This window comes from Blennius ocellaris, assembly GCF_963422515.1.
Source record: "Blennius ocellaris genome assembly, chromosome: 1".
Classification (NCBI taxonomy): Eukaryota; Metazoa; Chordata; class Actinopteri; order Blenniiformes; family Blenniidae; genus Blennius; species Blennius ocellaris.
This window is the reverse complement of record NC_137650.1, coordinates 35,322,718-35,350,026: the sequence shown is the minus strand read 5'-3', so window position 1 is coordinate 35,350,026 and position 27,309 is coordinate 35,322,718. Positions and strand designations below refer to the sequence as shown.

At 45.0% G+C, this 27,309-nt stretch overlaps 1 protein-coding gene across 1 annotated transcript; it reads left to right on the top strand.

The window, feature by feature from the left end:
* Positions 1-1,969: 1,969 nt before the first annotated feature.
* On the top strand, positions 1,970-27,303 carry bbox1 (butyrobetaine (gamma), 2-oxoglutarate dioxygenase (gamma-butyrobetaine hydroxylase) 1; the record flags this gene model as incomplete). The annotated part of the gene is given in 13 exon segments (XM_080498292.1): positions 1,970-2,380; positions 5,278-5,392; positions 18,697-18,793; positions 23,100-23,113; positions 23,116-23,178; positions 23,181-23,295; positions 25,720-25,825; positions 25,938-26,134; positions 26,469-26,508; positions 26,510-26,533; positions 26,535-26,640; positions 26,743-26,784; positions 26,787-27,303. Coding segments are annotated over 13 exon segments (1,554 nt in total). The 3' UTR covers positions 27,011-27,303.
* Between the last annotated feature and the right edge of the window lie 6 nt (positions 27,304-27,309).

Here is a 27,309-nt window from a genome sequence, read left to right as displayed (position 1 = left end):
TGCAAGAGAGTCGAGCAGCGAGTCTTCTCCTGTGAACACTGTGAGAAGAGCTACTTCCCAGCAGCTCAGCTCCCCAGCGTTAGCATACAGCTAACACCAGAGGCCTGCAACCAGGGGCCTTCACTCCTCAACTCCTCTGCTGATCCGACCACGAGGGTCAGACCTTCCCCTGATCCAGAGACCAGAGTCTGATCTCCCATCAACCAAGGAAAACCAACCAGTTCCTCCAGGAGGGGACCAGGGAAACGACGCCTCACAGAACTTCTTTCCTCACCCAGCAGGAAAACCAGCACAGACCTGAGCGACCAGCTCCTCAGTCTGAACAAAAGGAACAACCAGGAGCTGCAAAGAAGGACTCCTGAAACATCAACTTCTTCTTCTCCTCGGCCTGCAGAACCAGCAAACCAGAGTTAGCAGGAGGTGCTAACTGAAAGAGAAGACACCAGCTTCCCTCCGGTCTGGACAACAACCGAACTCCTTCAAGGAAGTGGTAACAACAACTGGGCTTTACCTGAGATTAGTTAAACCTGATGCTATGATAGAACTGTTTAACTTTATGAAGATGTGTTGATTCTATTACAATGATTGAGTTCTATTGATAATGATACTAGGAGCCGTTATTAACCTGTAAACCAACGTTAGCTCTGCCACAGACACAGACGCTTTACTAACCTGTTAACTCACAATCCTACACATATCACATCAAAGACAACATTCACATGAAGTCATACAAGAAATGGTCCTTTAGCCGAGACACACAGGAAGCAGATGCTAAAGACTAGCTTCCATGTTCCATTGCTATCAGCACATGGCGGAGACCCAGGACAGACTTCCTGCTCTTCGATAACCTCCATTTGAATGTAGTTTCTTGTGATCCGCCATCTCGTTTGGTAGTTCCATCACACGTCTCACACACACTCCCTCCACCTCTCTCTCTCTCTTTCTCTCTCCACACACACACACACACACCCACACACACGCACACACACACACACACGCACCTACACACACCCAGCTGTATATAGGTAGTTAGAATCTGTGTTTTATTTGTTTTCATTGTAAATAAATATAATTTTTGGAATCATACTTGCTGTGTTATTAATGAACACAGAGGTGAATGAAATGTCGACCTCTTCTGTGTCAAGAATTCCAAAATCCTTCAATCTTTACTGTTAATTCTGCTAATTGTAATTAATTTAACTATTAAATCAAATTCCTGATTAACTGTTTAGTATATCTTATGAGACTGATAGAACTGAATTGGCTATCATTTCCTGTTAAGACAGGTGGAGCTCCGAGGTTCTGATAAATACATTTCAATAACATAATTAATAACTATCTTTGATAATTATTAATCATTGTCGATAGCCAACTACAACATAAATTGTGATCCTTATGAGGTAAGAATTCCCTACACTGCACAGTGTTGTTTAGCAGGTTGGCTGTTTTTAATCCTTTATTGTGTGCATCTTTAATTCCAGCAGTGTTTCACAAGCACAGCAGTTTGTTGGAACTAGTATCGTTTGAATTAATTCTTATTTGAATTATTCTCTTCTGCCTTCTGCTCTGTGAGCTCTCAATCGTTGACACTGTTTGAATGTCTTTCTCACAGTTTTTGGTGAATTGATTGCTGTTAATTACACTTTTCATATTTAAAAAGGAAAAATGTCATTTTGAATATGCAGAGCGTGAACGCACAAATACATAGTTTATTATGGTTCAGACAGTCTTTTGCAGAATGGATATTGTGCATTTTGACATTGCAATAACTCCTGACCTTGCAGTTACTTTTATGGCTCGTGTGCTTTGTTTACTGTGTTTTTGTGTGACGCCGGTGTCTTAGTCAAATCACTCACAGGTTTTTAATCCCGGAGTCCAGGACCCTTTAAAAGTCACTTTTCCTTTCTGCCCCTCTCCGACAGAGTCGCTCGCCCTTTCCGACCTGCAGATCAAAGTTGCCCGCTCAGAAATGTGGATGAGCGTGTTTCCACGGCTCGCCCTGCCCGCCCTGCAGAGAGGCGCCTCTGCCGCGGCCCGCCGGGTCCTGGGGGGTCGGCGCTGGCCCGGCCCGGCTGCCGCGACGACGGCGCCGGCGGCGTGCCCGGGCGCGGCACACGTCCGTGGGCAGCAGACGCTGGGCTCGGCCTCCCTCCCGGCGGCTCCCCACTCGGTGAGGCGCGCTCGCGCTCTGGATGAGGAGAGGCTGGTGGAGGTGGAGTGGGAGGACGGAGGCCGCAGCCTCTACCCCTTCACCTGGCTGAGGGACAACTGCCAGTGTCCCGCCTGCACCCTGCAGTCGGCGCAGGCCCGCACGCTGCTGCTCACGCAGGTCGACATTCACACCGGGATGGACGCCGTGGACGTCACCAATGACAACAAGGTGGGACGGTCCGACTGCAACAGCTGCATACACCCTATATATAGATATATATATGGTTTTTTTCTTAAATTTGTTTATTCATTTCAGGCATGTGACATTTAATTAACGCACATCCAAAAATATGTAAACCATTTGATGTTAAATCAATCATTTATATAGAGGACCGAAATTTCATCTGTGCTGTATGTCATGCATATTAGCACACTTGACAATAAAGCTGACTTTGACTTCTATCTTCTGAAAATATAGTGATACAAAAAATAGATAATCTATGTTTTGTTAGACCCACACATACTTAACAACATAAATACATATCTCCAGAAGTCCTACCCCTTCTCCAATATTTAATAGTTAGATATTATACTTATCTTTCTGTATTAAAAATAGTATTAAATATGTAAATATAACAGTAAGAAAGTTATCCAACATAGAAGACTTATATATGTACACATATACAATAGTCACACATATACACATATATAGTCACAAAATGTCAATTATGCATTCATATACATTCATTCACACAGTTCTCTCCTTCCCAATATGCCTGTAAACACCCAAATGTATAGAATTATATCTACAACCACCCACATATGACCCCGTTTGCAGTGTCAGTGACCCCCGATAGTTTCTTCACCGTTCTTCTTCCCTTTTCTCGGTTCATGTTTTAAGTTTGAGCCTTTTTTACTTTTTTTTTTAAACAGTCTCATACTTGGACATAGTTTCGGGGGTGTTTGTCTTTCAAATTCACCCAAGAAAGAAGGTTCGAGGCCATGGCTTGTGTGGTCCGAGCAAACTAACTGATGCAGAAGTTGAGAAAAGAAAGATGTGAGAGTGCAGCCGAAGAGGGATCCAGCCAATCGTCAGGCAGGAGACGGTCACATCATGGCTAATCGCTGCACATTATTGTTTACATTATGGCTCCGGCAGGCGGCGGGTTCCCCGCTACCTGCTTTTAGACTCTGCTAATGTTAAACATTAACTCCCCCCCCCCCCCCCCCCCCCCCAAGCACTGTAATTATGCTGTGCATAGTTTTACTGTTCCACTGAATGGTCGTATTGGGGATTTGGGAAGCGTTCGCTTCCACTTTACGAGTTAATGCCTGCAGGAGGAAAGGCGAGGTTATATAAGAGAACGATCCGCTGTGAAAATGGCGTCAAGTCTCTGGATTGTCATCAAAAACACCTCGCCTGTCTGGTCAGATGACCGCCGTGGATGGAGACGCTCCCGAAATACACTTAAGAGACGAGAAGGTATAGTTGGGGACCATAAACATTTTTTGCAGTCTTCAGCATTTCTGTTCCGTTTTGCGCCACAATGGATTTGAAGTAGAAGAATCAAGAAGACTCGTGAGTTTGACGTGTTGACTCTTCTGATGGCTCGTCTCCACCGTCTCATCTCAAATCCAGCCTGGTTTTGTACAAAGCCCCAAAGAAAAGATGGGAAAAAAAAGTAAATATTTATGTACCAGACTCCTTCTTTAAAATAACAAAAATTCCTGCTGTCAAGTTTGGACATGAACTCGCGATTTTAGATCAAACGGTTCAAAAGTCAAGCTATAAAATAATGGCAATGCAATGTTTAACTCTGTTCTCTCTGTATTATGTGGAACCATTAGTTAAAAAAAAAAAAAAAAGATATTAAAATAGTTTGAGCACTGAGACCCAGAACTTTTGAACTTAAAGGTTTTACTGGTCCGGACCACTCAAGATGAAAACGTGACTGTGTGACTCCTGGACTAAAATATGATTTAATCCAATTAAATCTGTATAACATCAACTACAACACAGTCGTGTCTCGACGTCTCGACGGAGGAAAAACCCAGCGATTCCACAGGAGCGGCGGTGGAAAGGACCGTCCCCCCGTCCTCCAGTGTGTTTGACTCTCCTGTCCTCCAGTGAGACGCACCGGCAGAGGACATGTTGCTCTTGCTTTCCCATTAGACGTCAACATTTCCAGGATCTATTCGGGGTTACTGACACTAAAACGGAGGACATTGCGAGATTGCCGCGCTGCTTCCTTTATTGTTCTGCCCCACGTGACATGAAATGTGGCTTTTATGTGGAAGTAAAATGAGTTCCAAGGTCTGATTGGACTGATCTCGCTCATAAACGAGTCATGTGTTTGATAAAGGCCAGATTGACTTTCTTTTTTTTTTTTTTTACTTTTCCTTCAATGTCGGTAAATTTGCAGGTTAAGAATTTATTTTCCTTCTGTGTAAGTGTTGCTCTACATGTGGAATACCGTGTTGAACTGGCAGGTCCGTCAGCGTCTCCAGAGCCGCTTGAAAGCGAGGGATTAAACCTCGGAGGTCGGTGAGGTGAGACGGTCCAATTTTAGCAGAGGCACACGTTGAGCCTGACCTTTAAGTTCCCCAAAGGAACCCCTCCCCCCTCCTCCTCCTCCTCCTCCTCCTCCTCCTCTGAGCTCCGTCCTTCAAGCTCCCACCCCTGAAGTGGGACGCCGCTATAAACAGACTGCTGCTTGACGTGACGGCGCCACCGTGGGACATTTACTCCATTAGAACCGAACACGGCGCTGCGCCGGAGCACTTTGCATTTTTCTGCATCAACTTTTACTCGAAAGCCCATTTTCAGTGAACAAAAATCCAGTAAATAAGTAATATCTCAGACCAGACTGTTCTCCTGCCAGTATCAGCATCGTGTCATTAAAGCTAAACAGCACAACGGTTAAATTGTTCGCCACGTTGTTAAAAAATAAAAGCTTTGTGGTGTTTTGTTTTGGGTTTTTTTTTTTTTCATACGAAAGCGAGAGAGACGGTGTCTGTCAGTTGACGTGTCGCAGCAGCAAAATGTTACGAGGCGAAAAAGAGTTTGGATGCGAAAGGAAGAAGTTGTGGCCCAGCAGGGATCAATAAGCTTTTATCTTCCTGCAGGTTTCCATCGTGTGGCCCGACCGGCACGTCAGTGTGTTTGACGCCGAGTGGCTGAAGAAACGCTGCTTCTCCCCCGCCGCCAGAGAAGCCATGCAAGAGGAGCTTTTCCTCAAACGTAAGTCTGGACCGCGGGTCTGAAGATCATGGGCTCTGCTCAGCCTCAGTGGAAGGTGTTGCTGCGTTCGCTCGTTGTTGTCGTTTTCCTCCAGTGTCGCGACTCCCAGTCCAGATTCTCCTGATACTCGCTCGTTTTATTTGTCTCAAGTAGCCCGTCTGTCCAGACAAGTACTTCCCATTGCTAATTAGTGTGAATGCAAGGCTTTCACACTCTTGAGATTCTGTTTCTGTTAATTCTGGACGTTTTTCGAATCGCTAAAACTCTGGCAATCTTCACCCGTTCGTAGTCATTCCAATTTCAAATCGTGAAGCTTTTTCGGCACTTTCCGGCTATGTTCCGGCTTTTTGAAATCTCGTCAACTTTTTAATATATTTCAACTTTTGTGCCACTTTTTTCCAATGTTAACGGATGGAGAAATTTTTAACTAGCTATAACTTCTTCAAAACTTCACCGATTTCAACCATTCGACTTTTAAACTGTTCAACTGTTTCAACTTTTAGTAACTTGTGCAACTTTTTGAAACTTTTTCAACTTTTACAACTGACACTTTTTCAACTGACACTTTTTCAACTGTTTGACACTTTTTCAACTTTTTGAAACTCGTTCAACTTTTTGAAACTTTTGAAACTTTTTCAACTTTTTGAAACTAGTTCAACTTTTTGAAACTTTTTCAACTTTTTCAACTTTTTGAAAATTGTTAAACTTTTTGAAACTAGTTCAACTTTTTGAAACTTTTTCAACTTTTTCAACTTTTTGAAAATTGTTCAACTTTTTGAAACTAGTTCAACTTTTTGAAACTTTTGAAACTTTTTCAACTGCTTAACACTTTTCAACTGTGTCAACTGTTTCAACTTATTGAAACTTTTTCAACTTTTCCCAACTTTTTCAACTTTTTTCCACTTTTTCAAAGCATTCCAGTCTACCTGCCGCAGGCCGGCAGCAAAAAGCATTACAGTTTGCATTCACACTATCATGCATTTGCCTTGGGAAATGCAGATCATCTAGTGTTTATAGCTTTTCCTTCTCTCTCCGCTCATTTCTGTGTGGCTTCATTCCTAAAACAACCAACACTGCCCACCAGTGGCTCTACATGATAATTATATAATTTTCAGCACTTTGAACATTGTTTTCAAAACATTGCCATCGAAATGCAGAACTTTAAAAAAATATATATTTTGACCATTTAACCTGTTTAATGTTTTTTTCTTTCCATTTTCTTGGGACAATTTCAGCCATTTTACATTATATTATTAATTATTTAAAACTGTTTTGGTCATTTTCGCAGTTTTAACAGTTTTTTTCGAAGCAAATTTTCAGGTTTGTAAGTAGTTTTTTTGTTTTTTTTAAATGAACTTTTTCTAGTGATTTTATTTATTCCAGCTTTTGGGCCAAATTATCAGCTTCACTTTTAAAAATGGGGCTAAAGCGTATTGCCAACTTGGAAAAAAAAAGATGACGGGAACAATAAGCAAATTTAGCTGCATGTTCTGTATATTTAATTTAAATTGGTATTTCGTTCTATTTGTGACGTCGTCAAAAAGTGTGAATGGTTCCTCTCCTCACAGACGTGTTATGAAGTCACACAAACCGTCTCGGCTCTGATGAGATGGAAACGGATCCGCTGCCGATAAAAGACCCCCCGCGGTGACGGAGCTGCTCTGGCCTAAAACTAGTGATTACTTTCTAATTGTCTGTTGATGTAATGGTGAAAGAGATTATTTTTAAAGGAGGCTGTAAATCACAGCGCAGCTGTCGCCCAATTAACGGGATGAACAAACACTGTCATGAATTACTGCGATTTCAAAGCTGTTTGTGAGAGCGGTAATTTGTCAGCGGCAGGTGGTACCTGCTTTTACACAAACTGCAAAGCCACAAATCCGACGGAGCGCATCACGGCCGACTCTTTCTGTACTGTGACCAAATGCCATTACAAACATCATTTTTCATTTTGGATAAACACCTTGGTTGTGGAAAAAAAAAAAAAAAAAAAAAAAGTAAGATCTCAGCCAAAAACTGAGAAAAAAGTACATGTATTTCATTTTAATTTTTCATTTTATTATTTATTTCATTCATTTAAAACAATGCAACAGCAGCATTTCATATGAATGAAAAGGAGCAGAAAGAAGTAAAACTTTTTATCAACACAAAATTCGTTTACAGTTCCAGTTCATTCACATGCAGCCGTTTTTTTCCCAAAACATCAAACACAAAATACATAAATAAGGTTGATCGTATTTCTGTAACATTGATAATTTACCGAGTTTCTTCAATACATCAATGGATTTAGAAGTTTTAATTTTACAATCAGACCAACTCCTTCCATTGAGATGCATTTTTCCATTACGGTTTTGTAAAAAAACCTCAGTTCCTCTCAGTTCATATCTACTTTTTCTCTTATTAAAAGCCGCCATCGTATTCAGATGCCTTCTGATTGCTGCTACTGTTTGAACGTACAAAGGTTTAGTCGGCATATACGTCTACATTAGCGCAGTGAACGCTCCTCCAGTTGGTGTGACGTGTCTGATCGTGTTATTACGACGCTCTGCAGCGTCGGCCTGATAAACCTGGTCCAACGTTTTGCCTCGGCAGACATCAGTTAAGTGCGTTAAGTCTTTTCGTGCGGCGCCGGCGTCACTTTCATTACGTACTTGTGTGTTGTTTTTTTTTTAACTCTTTATTTTCATTTTTCCGTTTTTCTTCTTGACAGTAAACACAAAGAAAGAACAAGACAGCAACACCAACACAATAAAATAAAATAAATAATAATAATAAAAAATTTATAATAAAAAAATAAATAAAATAAAAATAAAAGTAAAAAAAAAAAAATAGCACAGAAAAAGCAAACAATTTACAATAATAATAATTAAAAAAAAAATAATAAATTGTGCTCACATTGACAATATTAAGACAAGGTCATTTAGCCTAATTTATTATTATTATAATTTATTTATTTATTTTTGCTTAAAATACATCAATTATCTATTATTTGTTGTATTTGTTTTGTTTTTGTTTGTTATTAATTAACACTTTTTGCAGTTTAAGCATCATCAGACCACAGACCATATTCATGAGGGGGGGGGGTTCCAATAATTGTTCTTGTGTGTTTTTATGCGAACCTGTCGGAAACCGATCTTCGCTGTCACAGTGTTTCCCGAGCGGAGGCGAGGCGGTGACCTGCTATAAAAGACCAAGGTGCCACTTTTGGAAAACACTGCGGCTCTGTTCAAACGCTCAGGCCCAGAGGCCGACGGCCCCGGCTGAGAGCCTTCCTCTGGTGGACCTTACTGCCTCGTTAAGGAGGTTTTTTCCTCAAGACGCGGAGGGGAAGTCGTTTTACACTACATTTACAACCCCAATACGTTTTTACTGACTGCCGAGGAGAAAGTTCAGCTGTGGAACAAGGTAGAGGCACTTCAGTGGAGCGGGGGATGGACCATGTGTGTGTTCACACACACACATAGAAAACACACACACACACACACACACACACACACACACACACACACACACACACACTCTTACACGTGGTCCTGAAGGACCCACAGGGCTGAGTGGCTCCTGCTCTGTTCCAGACTGATTAAGGCTGTGAGTGTGTGTGTGTGTGTGTGTAAGTGTGTGTGTGTGTGTGTTTTAGGGGAGCTCCGTTCATGTCTGGAGTGTAAAAAAAAAAAAAAGTCCCCCCTCATCGCAGTTCAGTCATGTTGTACTTTGTGTACTCCCTTCAGCTCCCAGCCAAGAGCGCTCCTGGAAGACAAAGCTACGCTCACGCACCAAATCACCACACACACACACACACACACACACACACACACACACACACACACACACACACACACACACACACACACACACACACACACACACACACACACACACACACACACACACACACTTACTCTCTGGGTTTAATTATTTCCTCCTGAACGCCAGCACGAAATTCCTCGTACGGTGAAATACCAGGAAAAGCGTCTGGAAAGATGGATGGAGCTTCAGCGTTCGCCTCCTCGCTCCTCTTCTCCTTCATGACGTGAATCAGCTCCGTTTTGAACTTTAAAGTTCCGTAGTTGTTCCCTCTCCTGCAGTTGGCCTCGGGTTTTTACGGCCCGCGGGGGTCGGCCTGTTCAAACGTTCTCTGTAGTGAAGCTCGGGACACGCCGACAGGTCAACGTGATAATGGGAGCTCGGGGGTCGTTATTCAACCTCCACTGTTGTAATGTTGTTCTCGCCTGCTTGGCCTGTTTCTATGCAGTGGTGCGTTTTTTTAAAAACCGCAGCGTAGTCTGGCCACGGCGCTGTTCAAGGACAACTTCCTGGAATTTAAAAAAATCATTCATTTTGACTGATGAACGAGTTGTGAATTTCCAGCACGTGTTGTCTTTTGAATAAGTAAATAAATCCCCAAGTTGGTTTTTATAGTCCAAATTGCTATTGCAGCAAAAATGTAGCTGTGTGATTTCCCGGGTTTATCGTCCGTGCACGTCGGCGGCGCCGCGCGAGAACCCGACGGCGAAAAAGGCTGACGTCTGTACAAGCGAGACAGACCCCCCCCATCTGTCTCTGCCATATGGAAAACCGGTTTAGAGTGAGGGTCAAGCAAATAGCTGCATGTTCTTGCCGAACACAAACACGCTGTTGTCAGTGTTTCCTTCCAGGGGAAGGAAGAATTCCCCGAGCCGGCAGATAACGCAGACGCAGGAATTCACTTTCCCAGACTTGACTGCTCTTGCAGACGTTTTCTGACGGGGCCTCTCATGGACGGTTTCAGAGCTGATGGTGCTGAGATATCGACTTCTTAACGTGATAGAAACTTTGAATGAATGAATGAATGAATGGGTTATTTCGGTTACAGTTTCAGTAGAAGTGCAGTTGAGGAATTTTTGTGCAGTTCATGGTACAAGTTCACACTCCTGTGATTTTTCACCGTTTCCACAATATACTTGTAACCGAAATGGGTATTAGGCTGAAGCCAAGGCTTATTTTAGCCTCGCCCTTAAAAACCCGTGCGGTTACCCCAGACACCAGTGATGCAAAAAAATATAATCAAATTTTAAAAAAGCAACTGGATAATAATAATAATAATAATAATAATAATAATAATAATAATAATAATAATAATAATAATAATAATAATAATAATACACATAGCAGTCGTAATACGGGAGAAAAAAATTATAAAAAAATTAATCAAATTTTAAAAAAGCAACTGGAAAAAATGATGATAATAATAATAATAATAATAATAATAATAATAATAATAATAATAATAATACACATAGCAGTCGTAATACGGGAGAAAAAATTTATAAAAAAATTTATAAAATTTTTAAAAAGCAACTGGAAAAAATGATGATAATAATAATAATAATAATAATAATAATAATACACATAGCAGTCGTAATACGGGAGAAAAAATTTATAAAAAAATTTACCAAATTTTTAAAAAGCAACTGGAAAAAACCGATAATAATAATAATAATACACATAGCAGTCATAATACGGAGAAAAAATTTATAAAAAATTAATAAAAGTTTAAAAAAGCAACTGGAAAAAAATTATGATGATAATAATAATAATAATAATAATACACATAGCAGTCATAATACGGGAGAAAAAATTCCTAAAAAAATTTTAATAAAAAATGAATATGGAACATAACTTTGTCTTTGTTCCATTTTGATCAGTCTCTGTTCGTTGACTGATCCCAGTTTGTGGCTCAACTCTCTTTTGGTACTTTTTATGTACATGAATGTGTCCCGCTGGGAGAACAGGAGGATATTTATTCTCCCCAGCCGTCTCCAAAAAAAACATTCCGTACACACGTCACTGTGAACTCGGCTCAACACGAGGCTTCAGGGCGTGTAGTACACATGCCAGGCCTTTAGGGGCGCCGGCATGTGGGACAGCGAGCGGCCAGGTGCGTCCTTACCTTACCTGCACCTTAACTCCTCCTTTCACCAACGAGTCTGTCGGCAGGCTTCCTCCACGCCGGCCAGACGCTTTCGCTTAGCCTCCTTAGCTTCCTCAGCCGTGTCATCGTCTCGGACCTCGCATTTTGTGCTTGTCATGTTTATTTAGTCGAGGTGGGAATCGTGACTAATTTCGTGTCACCGCTACTTAAAAGGCAGATGTAATGACAGGCGAAGTGGATGTTTCGGAAAGTACCAAAAAAAAAGAAATGCCCAAATATGTTGTTCCTGCCCCCCCCCCCCCCACACACACACACACTTCCTGTCAATGCAGCACTCGTTCCAAGACTCCATTACAACGGTTCCCTGATTGAGTGAACTATCTGAATGACTCGCCCTCGAAAAGCCACAATGACGTGTCATTTTACTGTAAACGGTTGAGTGAACGGCTGCGTTGAGCTCAGTGCTGCTGCTCTGCCTCCTCTAGTGCAGCGACAACAACTTGTGTTTAAACCACACAATATCCATCGCTAATTAAATTGTCAAAAGTCAAATTACAGCGCCAAACATCGTGTAATCATGCCATGCAAATTCAAAATAGCAGATGTTTAGATGTCACAGGAAAACTGCTGTGTAGTGCAATTTTAAACTGTGTTCATTTGGAGTGTGATTTGAATTCATTTATATATTTACTTATTCCATATATTTATAATTTTTAAAGCCCCCAAATTTTCATTTGGCAGGATTTTGGTTCCTGTTTTTAAACAAATTCATAAAAAATGAAATGACACTGTATATTTTCTATTACCTTGTCATCAGCGAAGTTTTTTCAACATTTCAAGTGTTTTTATAAATAATTAAAATGTAATTGAAGCTGATTTTCCCATAAACTTGAACAATTCCTTATATTTATCTTTATTTATCTCACCTAACACGTTTCCAGCCATTTTTGTTTTATAATGTATTATAATGTATAACTTATGATGTTGGAACATTTGTTAAAAAGTTGTTGATTTCACTATTTTCTATTTATTCAGAAATCCATACCCAATTTTCACATTCTTTTATGATGTAATAGAAGAACCAGAACAAGCAATCGGATATTTGACTCTGATTCACAGGAACGGAAAAGGAGAAAAATCGATGTGATTAAAGCCGTCTGAAATGTTTGGAGGGTGAAATAGTGAATATTACATGATGAAAGACTCCCTTGGCGGTACGAGTCAAGTCTAAAAACGCATCGCAAATCCACAGAAAGCAGGGTTTGATACACAGAAAATCATTTTAGGAATCAAAAGCACAAAGGGATGATCCAAACACAATGGAGGGTTGCAATTAAAACTAGCTGATATGCATTTCCCAGGGCAAATGCATGATAGTGTGAATGCAAACTGTAATGCTTTTTGCTGCCTGCCTGCGGCAGGTAGACTGGAATGCTTTGAAAAAGTGGAATAAAGTTGAAAAAGTTTCAAAAAGTTGAAACAGTTGAAAAAGTTTCAAAAAGTTGGACGAGTTTCAAAAAGTTGAACGAGTTTCAAAAAGTTGAAACAGTTGAAAAAGTTGAAAAAAGTTTAAAAAGTTTAAATTTTTTTAACTAGTTTCAAAAAGTTGAACTAGTGTCAAACAGTGGAAAAAGTGTCAGTTGAAAAAGTTTCAAAAAGTTGCACAAGTTTCAAAAAGTTGAAACAGTTGACAAAGTTGAACAGTTTAAAAGTTGAATGGTTGAAATCGGTTAAGATTTGAAGAAGTTATAGCTAGTTAAAAATGTCTCCATCCGTTAACATTGGAAAAAAGTTGCACAAAAGTTGAAATATTTTTAAAAAGTTGACAAGATTTCAAAAAGCCGGAACATAGCCGGAAAGCGTCGAAAAAGCTTCACGATTTGATATTGGAATGATTACGAACGGGTGAAGATTGCCAGAGTTTTAGCGATTCGAAAAACGTCCAGAATAAACAGAAACAGAATCTCGAGAGTGTGAATGCAAGGTATTCACACTAACAAGATCTATAAATGTCTGGAAGAAATACTATATGATAGGTAATGTATATATTGGGAGCAGCGAGTTCAAGGCAGCTCGTCTTTGTTTTCACATTTCTGGAGGGAAACCAATGGGAAAGGTGAAGAAAAACGATGTAAAACAAAAAAATAGCAAGTTAATTGGAGCCGTCCTGCGTTCGGCAGTTTGTTCTGAATATTCGGTGCAAAAAAACATGAAACGTCTTCCGGTGAGTCAGGAGGGAGTCGGAACATCGTTTGGTTTCCTTTACGTGACGTTTAAAAGTGAAAACGCATCGTTTTGCATCTTTGCTTCAGAAAAGGTTGGCGTTTCCACGCCAGCGGATTTAATAGGATTTCCACGGGAGTAACGCTGAGACCGAATGTTTCGCTAAAAAAAGACTTTTTATTGTTCCGTTCTACCATTCCTTTTGGGTTTCTGTAGTTTTTGTTGCACTTTTGCTGAAACCTGGTTAAAGCTTGAATGTGTGGAATTACAGAACCTCGTTTACGTAAAATTTTGAGATTGCTTATGTATTTTAGCTCGAAGAACCATCACGGCAATCGAGTTGCAATTTTGACAATATATCTGATGTCTGCAGTCATTTTTAAGTGTAATAAAAAAAATTATTTTAGGCCAAATGGCCGAGGCCTACCTGTCGGGGGTCGGAAGCTCATTGCTTTTTCAACTCTGTTGGCACGCCGCTCGATCCTCTTGAAATGGAAGGATGCTGCCCCGCCTACCGTTTCACATTGGGTGAGAGACGTATTGTATTATTTAAAATTGGAGAAAATTAGATTTGTGTTGAGGGGTTCTGAAAAGAAGTTCTATCAGGTGTGGGGGCCTTTTCTGACTTATTTTTAACAATCCATCTACAAAAGGTGCAGGAGTGATTCTTTACTCAGTATTATGGCTGTACGACTCACTCAACGTCTATAATATTTGTGTTTTACAGGTTGTTTTTGGTATAAGTGACGGTAGGGGCAAGGAGTTTGTTGTTTGTGTGGGGTGGAGTTTTTTGTTTTTGTCTTTTCATATATAATTCTGAAAAACTGGAATTGTTGTTTCTATATCTCTGTCCAAAAGTTAATAAAACATATTAAGCACAAACACAAATGGCCGAGGCCTGGTGAAAACTCCGTTTTCGCTTGAACCGGTGTAAACGGGCCTCGGCGCGAAGCACGGCCAGAGAAAACACGATACGATAGAGAAAGTGCAGAAGCGCGGAAATGTCAAGATGACATAAAGCAGAAACATTGAAAACTGGAACAATAAATAAGAAGCAGATGGAGCAGCGCTGTTCAAGGTATGCAGCGAGTTAACGCCAAAGAAGTCCAGACTTCTCTGGGTACGTTCTGTCTTGGTTCACCGATACGGAGCTGATTGACAGAAAACAGCAACGACACTTAAGGTGCGATGAGAGTTTTCACACTGGAGCAGACACCGTGTCGTATTCTCATTTGGACCGCCCAAGAAAAGAAGAAACTCCCCAGTTATTTTTAACTCGTCGCAGCCAAAGACACGAAGCGTCTCGACCGTCAAAAGTCTGATATCCAGAAACACAAAGTGGAAAATCTGCGGCGCTGTTTGTGGTTCTTCTTAATGCACTTTGATGGCGACGTCTTTTCTGTCCCGTCAACCCAGAAAGTCATTAAATGAGCTGAAGTGGAGCTACATGCAACCTTTTAAGTGTTTTTAACGTTGCAGCTTGATTAGTGACGATCGTCTCCGTGAAATCAATCCAAAAATTTAAAAAAACTGCCAAATGGCGCACGAGATAACACTACAAGACGATTATTGAAGTCAATGGAAATAATAAGTGACCTTGATCAGACTTGGTGTTTGAATTTCCTTTTCTCTCCCTGTGAGTTCTGGTGAAACGTCTGGTGACTCCTGTCCTTCGCCCGTTCTCCATCTTTCTCTCTCTCTTCGCTCTGACGGCTGCTGCTAACGTCGTTTTGAAGGAGGAGTGTCACGACAGAGTCACTTGTTCACGGATGTCTAGGAAGTGGTGAAGTTCCCATTTCCCAGTAGGACATATATGAAGTATATACGATGCGAGTGTGGCCAAACTGGGAACTTCCCACTGGGAAATGTTTTTTATTTTGGATCGCTCCCAGAAGTTTTTTTTTTTTTTTTCTGCCTGTTCATTTAATTTTGGGGGATTTTTTATTTGTCAGTGGTGAAGAACGGCGGTCGGACTTGACGAGTCAGATGTCTTCTACATTGAAATTGGCTTTATTATTATTTTTTTTTTTCCATTTTTACGATCTAATTCTAATTGTTCCTTCGTTCAAAATAAGTAAATAAATTACAACGCTCCCTGTCAGCACCGCGAACCAGGCTGGGAGTATTTCTGGAGCTCGCTCGGTATTCCAGCGTCGCAGCAGGCGACGACACGACGACACTTCCTCTCTTTTCTCAACTCTTACGACGACGTTCACACGTAGCGGCTGGACGTCGCCGTGGCGCTTGTTGAACGAACTGGGAAATCCGACTTCCCCAAGTGGTAGTTCTCCCAGTTCCAGCTGCATGGCGGCGGGAGCGGCAAACATTGACGTGGTTTCTTTATAGCATAATAAGCACGTACAGTTTTGACTATTTCTCACCCAAGAGTAGATTTCCTACACGTTACCTGAGTTCATGTTTGATTTGAATATTGAACTCGCTCTCGGAGGGCCTCTCCTCTATTAGCTCTGTTGACTGATTCCATTACTGGGCCAAGCAGCAGCTGATTTGTCAATTCCCCGTCTGGACGCCACCCCCCCCCCCCCCCTCCCCCCCCCCCCTCTTTGCCATCTGGTCTGAATTTAGCCTCCCGTGTCGCCACTCGTCAGTCGACAGGAAAAGCTCCTGGAAACATTTCTGCGGAGGCGCATCAGTGGAAAAAAACAAAACAAAAAAAAACACCCCGTGCGCGTCTCCAAAACCGTGACCCCCGTCGCCCCGGCTCGCCGTCGGCCGGGCGTCGGCGGGAACTTTTCCAAACACGTGCGCTCGCACGCCGCGCTATCGAGCCGAGGGGAATGTGAGGAATTCACGCCGTGAGCGCCGACTCGGGTGTTTTCTGTTGGCGGTAATTAGCTTCTTCGCGCTGCCGCGGAGCGCCGTGATGGCGACGGACTCCTGGAGGCTTTCAGCAACTCCACACTTGTCAGAGACGGTGGAGCGCCGGGCCTCACACTTACAGTGGCTCTTTCTAACAATCTTGAAATTTTGGCCCTTTTGTTCAACACGTTTGTTTTTTTTTCGGGGGTTATTTTTTGTCCCTCACGCGTTTTCTTCGTAATTCCACCACGGATCGGCTCCGTTTCATTTGCTTTTTGTAATTTCAGCACCTTTACATCAGACTTGCACAGGAAGCTTGACAATCATAATCGGTGGATTATTTTTTTTTTTTTCATTTCATTCAGCCGAGCCAGACGTCCTGAGCTCTGGCATTTCAAATAATACTGAAACCACCAAGTAGAACTTGGCAGAAGGATTCTAGTGTGAGCGGCTACCGGTCGACTCGTCGAGCGGTTTGCAGTTCAGTTTAGAAGCGTGTGTGTGTGTGTGTGGTGTGTGTGTGTGTGTGTGTGTGTGTGTCGCCTGCAGCTCCTCGGTGAGAACACACTGCTCACACTGTCTCCTCCGCCGCAGGAATGCAGACGCTCCTGTCATCCAGGTCTGCTTCCTATATAAAGGTGTGTTTGTTGAGCCACTGGAGGGTGGAGCGAGCCTCCTGCCGCCCCGCCGCTACATCACACGCGCCGTGAAAAGCCCCGGTGTACGTACTCTAATTACCAACTGGAATATAACTGAAAGCACATTTAATTGCATTTCCACAAGTGTCTGGAGTCGCTGGGCCGGCACAAATAGGATTATATTGAATTTGTTCTGAGCTTGAAACCTGGAAAGCCTGACTTTACTGTTCTAACTTGTTCTTCTGTGCAAAACAAAGGAAAAAAAAAAACATGTTTTAAGGACTTTAATGGGCACAATTGTTTGGATAAACGATTGAACTCACCAGTTGTTAGTCGCAGTGTCATGCAGCTGCTCACCTCTAGTCGGCGCTACGGAGCCGTGAGTCAAGGCTCCGATTTCTCCAGTTTCACAACAGTGCAAAGGTCAGTTTGAGGCCAAATTGGCACATTTGCAACTGACGATTGTTTTATAAATCGATTAATCGGTCGATTATGCTTCGATTAATCGAATCGGTTAAAAAAACCAAACAAAACATTTCAAATTGTAGCACCAGTTGATATTGAACGAACCAAACATCAAATGTGTTGTAATTATTTGAAAGAACATAACTGAACCAATACAAGATGTATACAATATAAATACATATATACACATATATACAAGATAGTTATTAGATAAGATTTACCTTGAGTGACCAGGCTGGTAAAATATTCCTATAATAACCCTTTAAATTTACACTCGCAACATAAAGTACATTTTAATGAAACATTCTGGTGCAAAATACAATGAAATGTCAAAATAAAACTCGTATAAATTCTCCATAAGCTCCTTGGTGGGAGCGCACATGTCGGGATTATTTATATGGGCGGTTTGTTTTAAGACTGAGTTCTATAAAGGTGTGAACAATTCTGCGTCGTAAAAGACCAGAATGTAAGGATTAGAGTGTAAATAGCAGTTTAATTGTTTGAGGGCAGGCGGTCTGGTGACTTTAGTCTTTTTTACAGTATTTTGTAGTATTTGACACTATCGAGACGCAAATTTAGCAGCACTTGTAATTACACTATGAGACGTATAATGAAAAGTAAAGCTATTCTCTTGTATTCTAAAATTGTGATTAATTGCAATTAAGTCACAGGAAATTAACTCGTCAACAGATTTTAATGGACTTACAGAGCAGTAGACTTTCATTTGGGGAAAAAAAACTCGAGCCACAAAGACATTAACATCGTCTACTTAAGACTGTGTTGTAATTCAAGTTGTTTTCACACGACTGAACATGATTTTCAGCACCTGTTCAGGTAATACAAGTGTCGGAGTGTTTCTGACTAATCCACTGAAGTGCGGAGATGAAACGAGCCGAAGCGAGTTTCTCCGGTGGAAAACAAACAAACAAACTGTAGTTTGGGGTCAAATTCCAGCTAAAGTAGGCAATGGTGTTGGATTATATTTCCAGCAGCGGCTCTAAAGTGTGCTTTCAGCTGCGAACAGCAGCTTGAGTCTCATTTCTGAAGTCTGTTCCCTCCTGGAGCTTCTGAAGTCTGTTCCCTCCTGGAGCAGGAAGCTTGTTTACGCCCGTCTGGCTGAGAGAGAAAACTCTCTTTTCCACGGCGGGATCATTGAAGTGAGCCGATCCGGGTTCTGTGATCAAACTCAACCAAGTCAAAACAAAAGCTCCCGGATCACCGCGGTGATCGGCGCCGTGGCTTTGAAGCCCCTCCCGGCGCCGGCCGGGGGCCCAGCCGCCATGAGCCGCCTGACAGCCGCCGGAGCCCCGGCTTCAGGTTCCCTCATCTGGAAAAGCCACACCAGTGTGTGTGTGTGTGTTGGGGGGGGGGGGGGGGGGGGGGGATTATACACACACACTATCTCATCAGGCCGTCCCTCTGAGCGCCTGCAGCTCAGGAAGCACTGGTTTCACACAAACAAGCAGAAAGTCACGTTGTCTCGTTTCGTCGCTGCTCTTTTTATGCCGATATTTAAATTCTGACATTGTGTTTGAGTTTCACTGGAAAACTAGCAAGAGTTTGTTTTCTCCCCTGGGGGGGTGGATGGGTGGGGGGGGGGGTTGGGGGGGGAGACGTGTGGACGGACAGACTTCTGCAGAGGTGGAAGCTTGTTGTGTTTTCCTGGTGAAGAAGAACCGTCGAGTCGCGGTTCTGGGAACGTTGGTTTTAGGATTTACAACCGATGGAACCAGTTTTTAAAACTGAAAACATGTCGAGCTGCAACCATGACTTTTTATTTTTATAATTCAACATTTTTTATTTGTACATTTATTGATTTGATGATTCACCGGTGGGTTTACTCTTTTAACCTCGGACTTGTGACGGTGATGATAAGGATTCTATTCTATTCTATTCTATTCCTGTTCTATTCTATTCTATTCTATTCTATTCTATTCTTTCTGTTCTGTTCTGTTCTGTTTCTGTTCTGTTCTGTTCTATTCTGTTCCTGTTCTGTTCTGTTCTGTTCTGTTCTGTTCTATTCTATTCTATTCTATTCTATTCTATTCTATTCTATTCTATTCTATTCTATTCTATTCTATTCTATTCTATTCTGTTCTGTTCTGTTCTGTTCTATTCTATTCTATCTATTCTATTCTATTCTATTCTATTCTATTCTATTCTGTTCTGTTCTGTTCTGTCTATTCTATTCTATTCTATTCTATTCTATTCTATTCTATTCTATTCTATTCTATTCTATTCTATTCTGTTCTGTTCTGTTCTGTTCTGTTCTGTTCTATTAAAAGAAGAGCCAGCCCCTGACCCTGCCACACACCCAGCAGTACACAGAACCAGCAGAGTTCTTCAGTCTGTACTTCCACGCCCGACTCTTTTTGTTTTTTGCAACTTGAATTTGTTTAGTGAGGTTAAACGTCTGTCATTAGTGTGTTTTATGTGTTTAAACGTGTTGCCGTGACGACCCTCCGTCTCTCAGATCGCCGTCCTTCTTGAAGCTCAGTGTCAGACTGATGACGTGATTAAGGACGAAGATATTCATCCAAGGTCTTCATCGTTTGTTCGACCCGCCAACCCTCTTGATGGCGGGCGGACGTGACGAGCGTTCAGAGCGAGGCCTCCTGTGCTCGGCGCGGCCGTCGCTCCACGCTCACGTCCAGCCCTGACCTCTGACCCCCCCCCCCTCCCCCCCCAGCCCCTCCCCCCTCCCCCCTCGCTTGGTTCGCCCCTCTGCCTCTTGACAGGTTTTAACAAGCGGCGGGTTCTTGACCCTTTTGAATTGTGGAGCCAGACACCGATTGTTTGTGACGACGGCCTGCAGGCGTGTTTCTCCCTGCTTCTGACCCATGTTGCATCTCGCCGGGAACTTTTATTTTGTTTTATTCTATTTTATTTTTTTACTTTGTAGCGCTTCCTTAAATTTTCAACGGCGTGAGGCCGTCACGTTGCATCGTGTTCAACGCCGGAGATGATAAATCATGTAGGGAGTTCAGTAAAGCGCTCTGAAGGCAGCGGACATGGAAAAGAGGAGGAGGGGGGGGGGGGGGGGGGGGGGGGGAGGAGGAGGAGGAGGAGGGGGGGAGGGGGAGGAGGAGGAGGTGGAGGAGGAGGAGGAGGAGGTGGAGGAGGAGGAGGAGGTGGAGGAGGAGGAGGAGGAGGAGGAGGAGGAGCCACAAACACCAGACAGGTATGCACCTCCTCAGCTGAACCGTCCTCCATCTCCTCTCCTCCTCCTCTCCTCCTCCACCTCCTCCTCCTCCTCCTCCACCTCCTCTCCTCCTCCTCCTCCTCCTCCTCCTCCTCCTCTCCTCCTCCTCCCTCCTCCTGCCCTCCTCCTCCACCTCATCCTCCTCCTCCCCTCCTCCCCTTCTCCTCCTCCTCCCCTCCTCCCCTCCTCCTCCTCCTCCTCCTCCTCCTCCCTCCTCCTCCTCCTCCTGCCCTCCTCCTCCACCTCATCCTCCTCCTCCCCTCCTCCCCCTTCTCCTCCTCCTCCCCTCCTCCCCTCCTCCTCCTCCTCTTCCTCCTCCACCTCCTCCTCCTCCTCCTCCACCTCCTCTCCTCTTCCTCCTCCTCCTCCACCTCCTCCTCCTCCTCCTCCTCCTCCTCCTGCCACCTGCCTCCTCCACCTCCTCCTCCTCCTCTCCTCCTCCTCCTCCTAGTCTTCCACCTCCTCCTCCACCTCACCTCCTCCTCCCTCCTCCTCCTCCTCCTGCCCTCCTCCTCCACCTCCTCCTCCTCCTCCTCCACCTCCTCCTCTTCCCACACAAATGTTCTTAGCAGCTGCTTCTCGGGAAGTCCGCAGGAGAGGCTGGATGGAAAAAGGAGGCGAGCCAGCTGGGTGGAGGGCAAGTGGGAGGACTCTTCTTATTTTTTTTCACTTCTGTCTGTCTGATGGAGACATGCTGATCCCCCCCCCCCCCCTCCCCCCCCCACACTTTTTTTTTCCTTTCTCAGAGCTATTTACCATTGAGGAGCACAAGCTATCACATGACCGAGGAGGCGCTGTGATGGGTACAGAACAAATAGTGACGGGGGGCAATAAACAAAGTGAGAATTAATTAAGTTTCCTTTTGGTAACGAGACAAACAGAATTCTCTCCTGCCGCGACTCAATTGTAATCACATGTGTTTAAGACTGGAAGTCCAGCGGCTTCACGCCGACGCTGCGTTTAATAGACCGAGTGTCTTCACGTGGGCTCGCTTGGTTTTTTTACTGACGATGGAAATAAAACCCCCTGAAGGTCGGGTGTGTTTTGATGGAAAGTATGAAAGAACAGGCTGTGTTGAAGAGCTCTCCAGCTTCCTTCACTTGCCCGGTTCAAAGTGCTTCGCAGCCCAGCGCCCCCCCCCCCCCCCCCAACCTGCGTAAAATACGAAAATAGCTCAACGCTGTAATATAATAATGTAAGAGGTTCATGACAACAATTCAGAGTAATCAGCTTCACCATCCTGCCCTGAAACATCAACATGAAAAAAACGATGAGGAAATGATCTCAGATATCATGGAAATCATCAAATCTGCTGAAAATCTTCCGAAGAGAGGTTTTTTTTTTTTTTCCACTTTCCAAATCAGTGATGTGCAGATGGAGGGAACCCTCCTGGTGCATGTCGTCGTGGTTTTAGCTGAGAGGGTCGGTCAAACTCTTTGTTTCCAGAATCGGTGTGTGACATAATGTTTTCCATTTGTTCCGGAGGCAGTGACCATTTTAACTTGGTTGAATGCAGCGTATCAAACAAGCACAATGGAGGTTCCACCGTTTCCATGGAGATTGGTTTGTAGAGCCGTTTTGAGGAAGTGCGCCGTCGTGTGACTCGACCCCCAAAACACAACCTTACTTTTTCTTTCAGTGTGAAGATGTTGTGATACAAACGTTGGTCGGAGGGAAACATTGTGCAGGTTTTGGTCTGATGACGGTTCACAGACCGTCCGTTTTCTGACCGTCTGCTTCCAGACCGGACTTCTTCCTGCGTGTTGACGCCACGGCGACGGCTGCTCTGTTGCGGCAGGGTTACGTTCGGGATCATCAGTGATTCTGAGGAATGAAAGACGTCAAAGCAGCGGAGGAGTGACACTGATTCATGACGTAGTAGCTAATAAAATGATGCTAACACGGCTAAAGTCTCCATCTCTAGAGACCTTGAGGTGTTTCTCTGGAAAGGTGAGCAGAGTGAGGAACTTTTAATAGCATTTTAAAATCTGCGCCATGTCAATATTTGACAATAACGATCCAGTTATCTCGTGCAGTACTCAAACAGCCACTGGGGGAGCTCCTGCTCGCTGCGCACCTTCACTTTTCACCAGCTGAACAAACAGCTGGATGAAAGAAACGCTGCAGACCTGGACGACGCAGCCGACTGTAATTTACAGCTGCTACATAAAAATGTTCCTGAGATGTATTTATGTGAGGTGGAATGAATGTGCAATAAAGAAAAAGAAAAAAAAGAAAAGAAAAGGGGGATATTCTGGCTCTCGGTCAAATAGAAGCTATCCCAGACTCGTACCAGACGTTGAATAGAAGCAGAGAAGAAGAAGACGAACGTGACAAAATGCCGGGGCGGCGTGTTGCTTCATATGTCACACCGTCAAAACATCATTCCTCCTCCGACAAACACAAGCAGAGCGACGGCGACATGTGAACCTCCTTCTCTCCTCCCAGGCGGCACTACTGGGACGCAAGCTTCACATCCCCACCGCCGACTTCCAGGAAGTCCTGCAGGACGACAAGGCGGCGCTGGCCTGCTGCTGGACCTGCGGCGCTCCGGCATCGGGTACCTGAAGGGGGCGCCGCTGCAGCAGGGCCAGGTGGCCCGGCTGGCCCAGAGGGTCGGCTACCTGAGGATGACCTTCTACGGGTACGACCTCCTCTTCCTCCTCCTCCTCCTGCTCCTCCTCATCCTCATCCTCCTCCTCCTCCTCCTCCTCATCCTCATCCTCATCCTCCTCCTCCTCTTCCTGCTCCTCCTCCTCCTCCTCCTCCTCTTCCTCATCCTCCTGCTCCTCCTCCTCCTCCTCCTCATCCTCCTGCTCCTCCACGTTCTCCTCCTCCTCATCTTCCTCTTCCTCCTCATCCTCATCCTCATCTTCCTCCCCCTCCTCTCTCCTCTCTCCTCATCCTCCTCTTCTTCCTCCTCCTCTTCCTCCTCATCCTCCTCCTCATCCTCCTCTTCTTCCTCCTCCTCCTCCTCCTCCTCATCCTCCTGCTCCTCCTCCTCCTCTCCTCATCCTCCTGCTCCTCCACGTCTCCTCCTCCTCTTCTTCCTCCTCCTCATCCTCCTCATCCTCATCCTCCTCCTCCTCTTCCTGCTCCTCCTCCTCCTCTCCTCCTGCTCCTCCTCATCCTCATCCTCCTCCTCCTCTTCCTGCTCCTCCTCCTCCTCCTCCTCCTCCTCTCTTCCTCATCCTCCTGCTCCTCCTCCTCCTCCTCCTCATCCTCCTGCTCCTCCACGTTCTCCTCCTCCTCATCTTCCTCTTCCTCCTCATCCTCATCCTCATCTTCCTCCCCTCCTCTCTCCTCTCTCCTCATCCTCCTCTTCTTCCTCCTCCTCATCCTCCTCCTCCTCCTCCTCTTCTTCCTCCTCCTCCTCCTCCTCCTCATCCTCCTGCTCCTCCACGTTCTCCTCCTCCTCATCCTCCACTTCCTCCTCATCCTCATCTTCCTCCTCCTCCTCCTCCTCCTCCTCCTCCTCCTGCTCCTCTCCTCCTCCTCCTCCTCCTCCACCAAGCCACCATTTAAATCGTGAGGATTTTCCACCAGACGCTCCTGTTACTGAAAACCTCAGTAGAAAAGATCTTTCCTCCAGAACTGCACACAGACGATGTGTCTGATTCTGGCTTTACAACACAAAACAAAACAAAACAAACAAAAACAACATTAACAACAACAAAAGTCCAGGGTCAATTATCTGCAGCTCTGGGTTGATTTTGGTTTGAGGGCGAAGCGTGGCGAGGTCGCCGGCCCCCCGGCGCCGCCGCTGACCACTTATTGCGGCGCCGATGAACTGGAGGACCGCGGCGAGGAACACAAGCGCTTTTATTCAGTTTTGTTTAAGCTGGAGGAATTTACCTGGTGCACTCAGTCAGAACCGAGGTCTGGAGGGTGGAGCTGCGCCGCCGCCGCCGCCGCCAGCGGATGAGCTCACGGAGAGCAGACTGCGGCCGCCACCAGACCGCGTCCTTCAAACGAGCCGTGCAGACGGAACACGTGTGAGAAGTTCACCTCATTAGCGCTCCACTCGAGGTTCCGTGTTACAAACGTCCTCTCTGTGGAATAAACGACCTGCAGTGCTGCTGCGGAGCACCGGGGGGCGGCAGAGAGGCCGCTTGGAACCAAATTGCTTTGTTGCACTTTCCCACCGGTTCGTCTTCCGACTCACTCTACTTGACTCTCCTCGCTCACCACTTCGTGGTCGTAGTACTGCCAGGTAGTGACGGTCAAATGAAGCTTCATGAACCACCTTCTTTATTTTCTGACTCCACCAGATGGTTTCAAACATGTATTGAACAGACAGCGCCCTCTAGGGGCTTCAGAAATGAAGGCAGTGGTTCATGAAGCTTCACGACTCCCAGGTACTTTCCTCGTTCGCCCGGTGAGCTGAGGCCAGTAGAACATGTGACGTCTGCAGAAAGCAGGCCGCTGATTGGCCGGCGCGTCACGACAGAGAAGAGTCAGAAGGCCCTTTTTTTTTTTTTTTTTTTTTTTTACGCGATCACAACACAAACGCTGCAAACGGAGCGACGCACAGAAAGAGCAGGTCGTTCTCAAAAGCTCCGGTGACTCCGCCCACTTTAACTGCAGTTTTTAATTTTCGTTTGAATGAACTGCACTACCTGTCGTGACCACCGGGTGTCACTACCTGTCGTGACCACCGGGTGTCACGACCACAACACCTTCCCTGCTCGGCAGCATTAAAAACCACTAGTGTGAAGATTTGTTTTTTTAATTGAGACATTTCAGGTGTGTAACTGTATTTTCTTGACTATACGTTTATTTTATAGCGACTTTATATGAACAGCATCTTATACGCTGATGCCAAATTTTTTTTTTAAATGCATTTCTTTGGCAGATGTGACGCGTATTCTGGGAAATATAGTAAAATAATTCTCAAAGTTGATTGTTTGGGAAGATTTTGCTGGTCGTTACGTGTTTGAAGTCATTGTTGGAGTCTAAAGTTTATGGCTCATACGATGCTGGAGTTAAACTACCGTCAGCCGCTGCACCTCAACTCCCTCGTGTTTGACAAGTACGACTTCAAGCGCCGCTCTTCTTTCTTCCCCAGACCCACGTGGCAGGTCCGGGACAAGTCGGAGGCCAACAACGTGGCGTACACATCTGGACGGCTGAGTCTGCACTCCGACTACCCGGCGCTGCACTTTGCCCCCGGGGTGAGTCCAGTCACCCTTTCTTTAACGGCTCCAATCTCCTGGGGTGGATGGAGGTGTGACAGGAGTGTGTGTGTGTGTGTGTGTGTGTGTGTGTGTGTGTGTGTGCGTGCAGGTCCAGTTCCTGCACTGCCTCAGCCAGGCGGCGCAGGGCGGGGAGAGCGAGGTGGTGGACGGCTTCCACATGGCGGAGCTGCTGCGGCGCGAGGACCCCGAGGCCTTCGGCCTGCTCAGCCGCCTGCACGTGGATTTCAACGACTTCGGGACCGACTACTGCGACTTCATGCTGCAGTCCAAGAAACGCATCATCGAGTGAGTCCCGCCGACCGCAGGCCGCCTGCACTGGGAGGCGCCGCGCTCGTCACGGAGGAGTCGATATGAAAGAAAACACTGCCCTCTGCTGGCCGGGGAGGGTATTGCAGCCCGCTGCTCCACAAATCAGCGTGGAATTGATCAGGACACGTGGCTGATAAATGAGAGAAAAACAATGAACTCTGAGTTAAGATGCTTCGTTTGTGATTAAAATATTGAGAAACTCTTCCAGTTATAGAGCTTTAGAGCAGATTGTCGATCGGTCGACAGTGGTGGATGATATCTTGGTAATGTCCGTGTGACCTCTGACCCCCCCCTGTCCTCCCCGGAGCAGCGTGGACAGAGACGGTGAAGTGGTGAGGATCAACTTCAACAAACGGCCCCACCAGGGACTCGGTGGCTGGACGCCCCGCTGCAGCAGGTGCAGCCCTTCTACCGGGCGCTGAGGGCCTTCGCCGACCTGATGAACCGGCCGGAGAACGTGGTCACCTACAGGATGGAGCCAGGTCAGCTGGGGGAGGGGGAGGGAGGGAGGAGGAGGAGGAGGAGGAAGGTCAGGTAAACTGCTGCTGAATGGGAGCTTGACGTCCAGTGTGTTTGTGTCTCAGGCGACCTGGTGACCTTCGATAACTGGCGGCTGCTTCACGGCCGGAGAGCTACGTCAGCAGCCCCGGCCAGCTGCGCCACCTGGAGGGCGCCTACCTGGACTGGGACGAGGTCAAGTCCCGCCTCCGGATCCTCGCAAGGCCGTCCACAACCTGTGAGCTCCGGACGCAACCAGCCTGCTGCAGGACCCCCCCCGAGAACCTGGAGAACCCCCCCCGAGCTGCTCCAGGACCTGGAGAACCCCCCCGAGCTGCTCCACGACCCCCATGAAGCTGGAGCAGCTTCAGGTGAAATAAGCTGCAGACAATCAGTCAAGGTTCATTAAGTGAATTTAAAAACACGCTAGTTTTGTATTTCAGCTTTTAAAGATCAGGCACAAAGAGAAACAACCAATCAGGATGAGGGAACCGGGAAGCAGCCAATCAGAGAGAGGCTCTGCTTCTTCAGTCAAACGTTTTTTTTTTACTTTTGGTCAATTTGACAAAAGAAAGAAGAAAAAAAGACCAAATGCGACTTGATGTGTATCACAGAACGTCTAGAAGTTTACATTTTTTAAAGCCCAAAAGAAG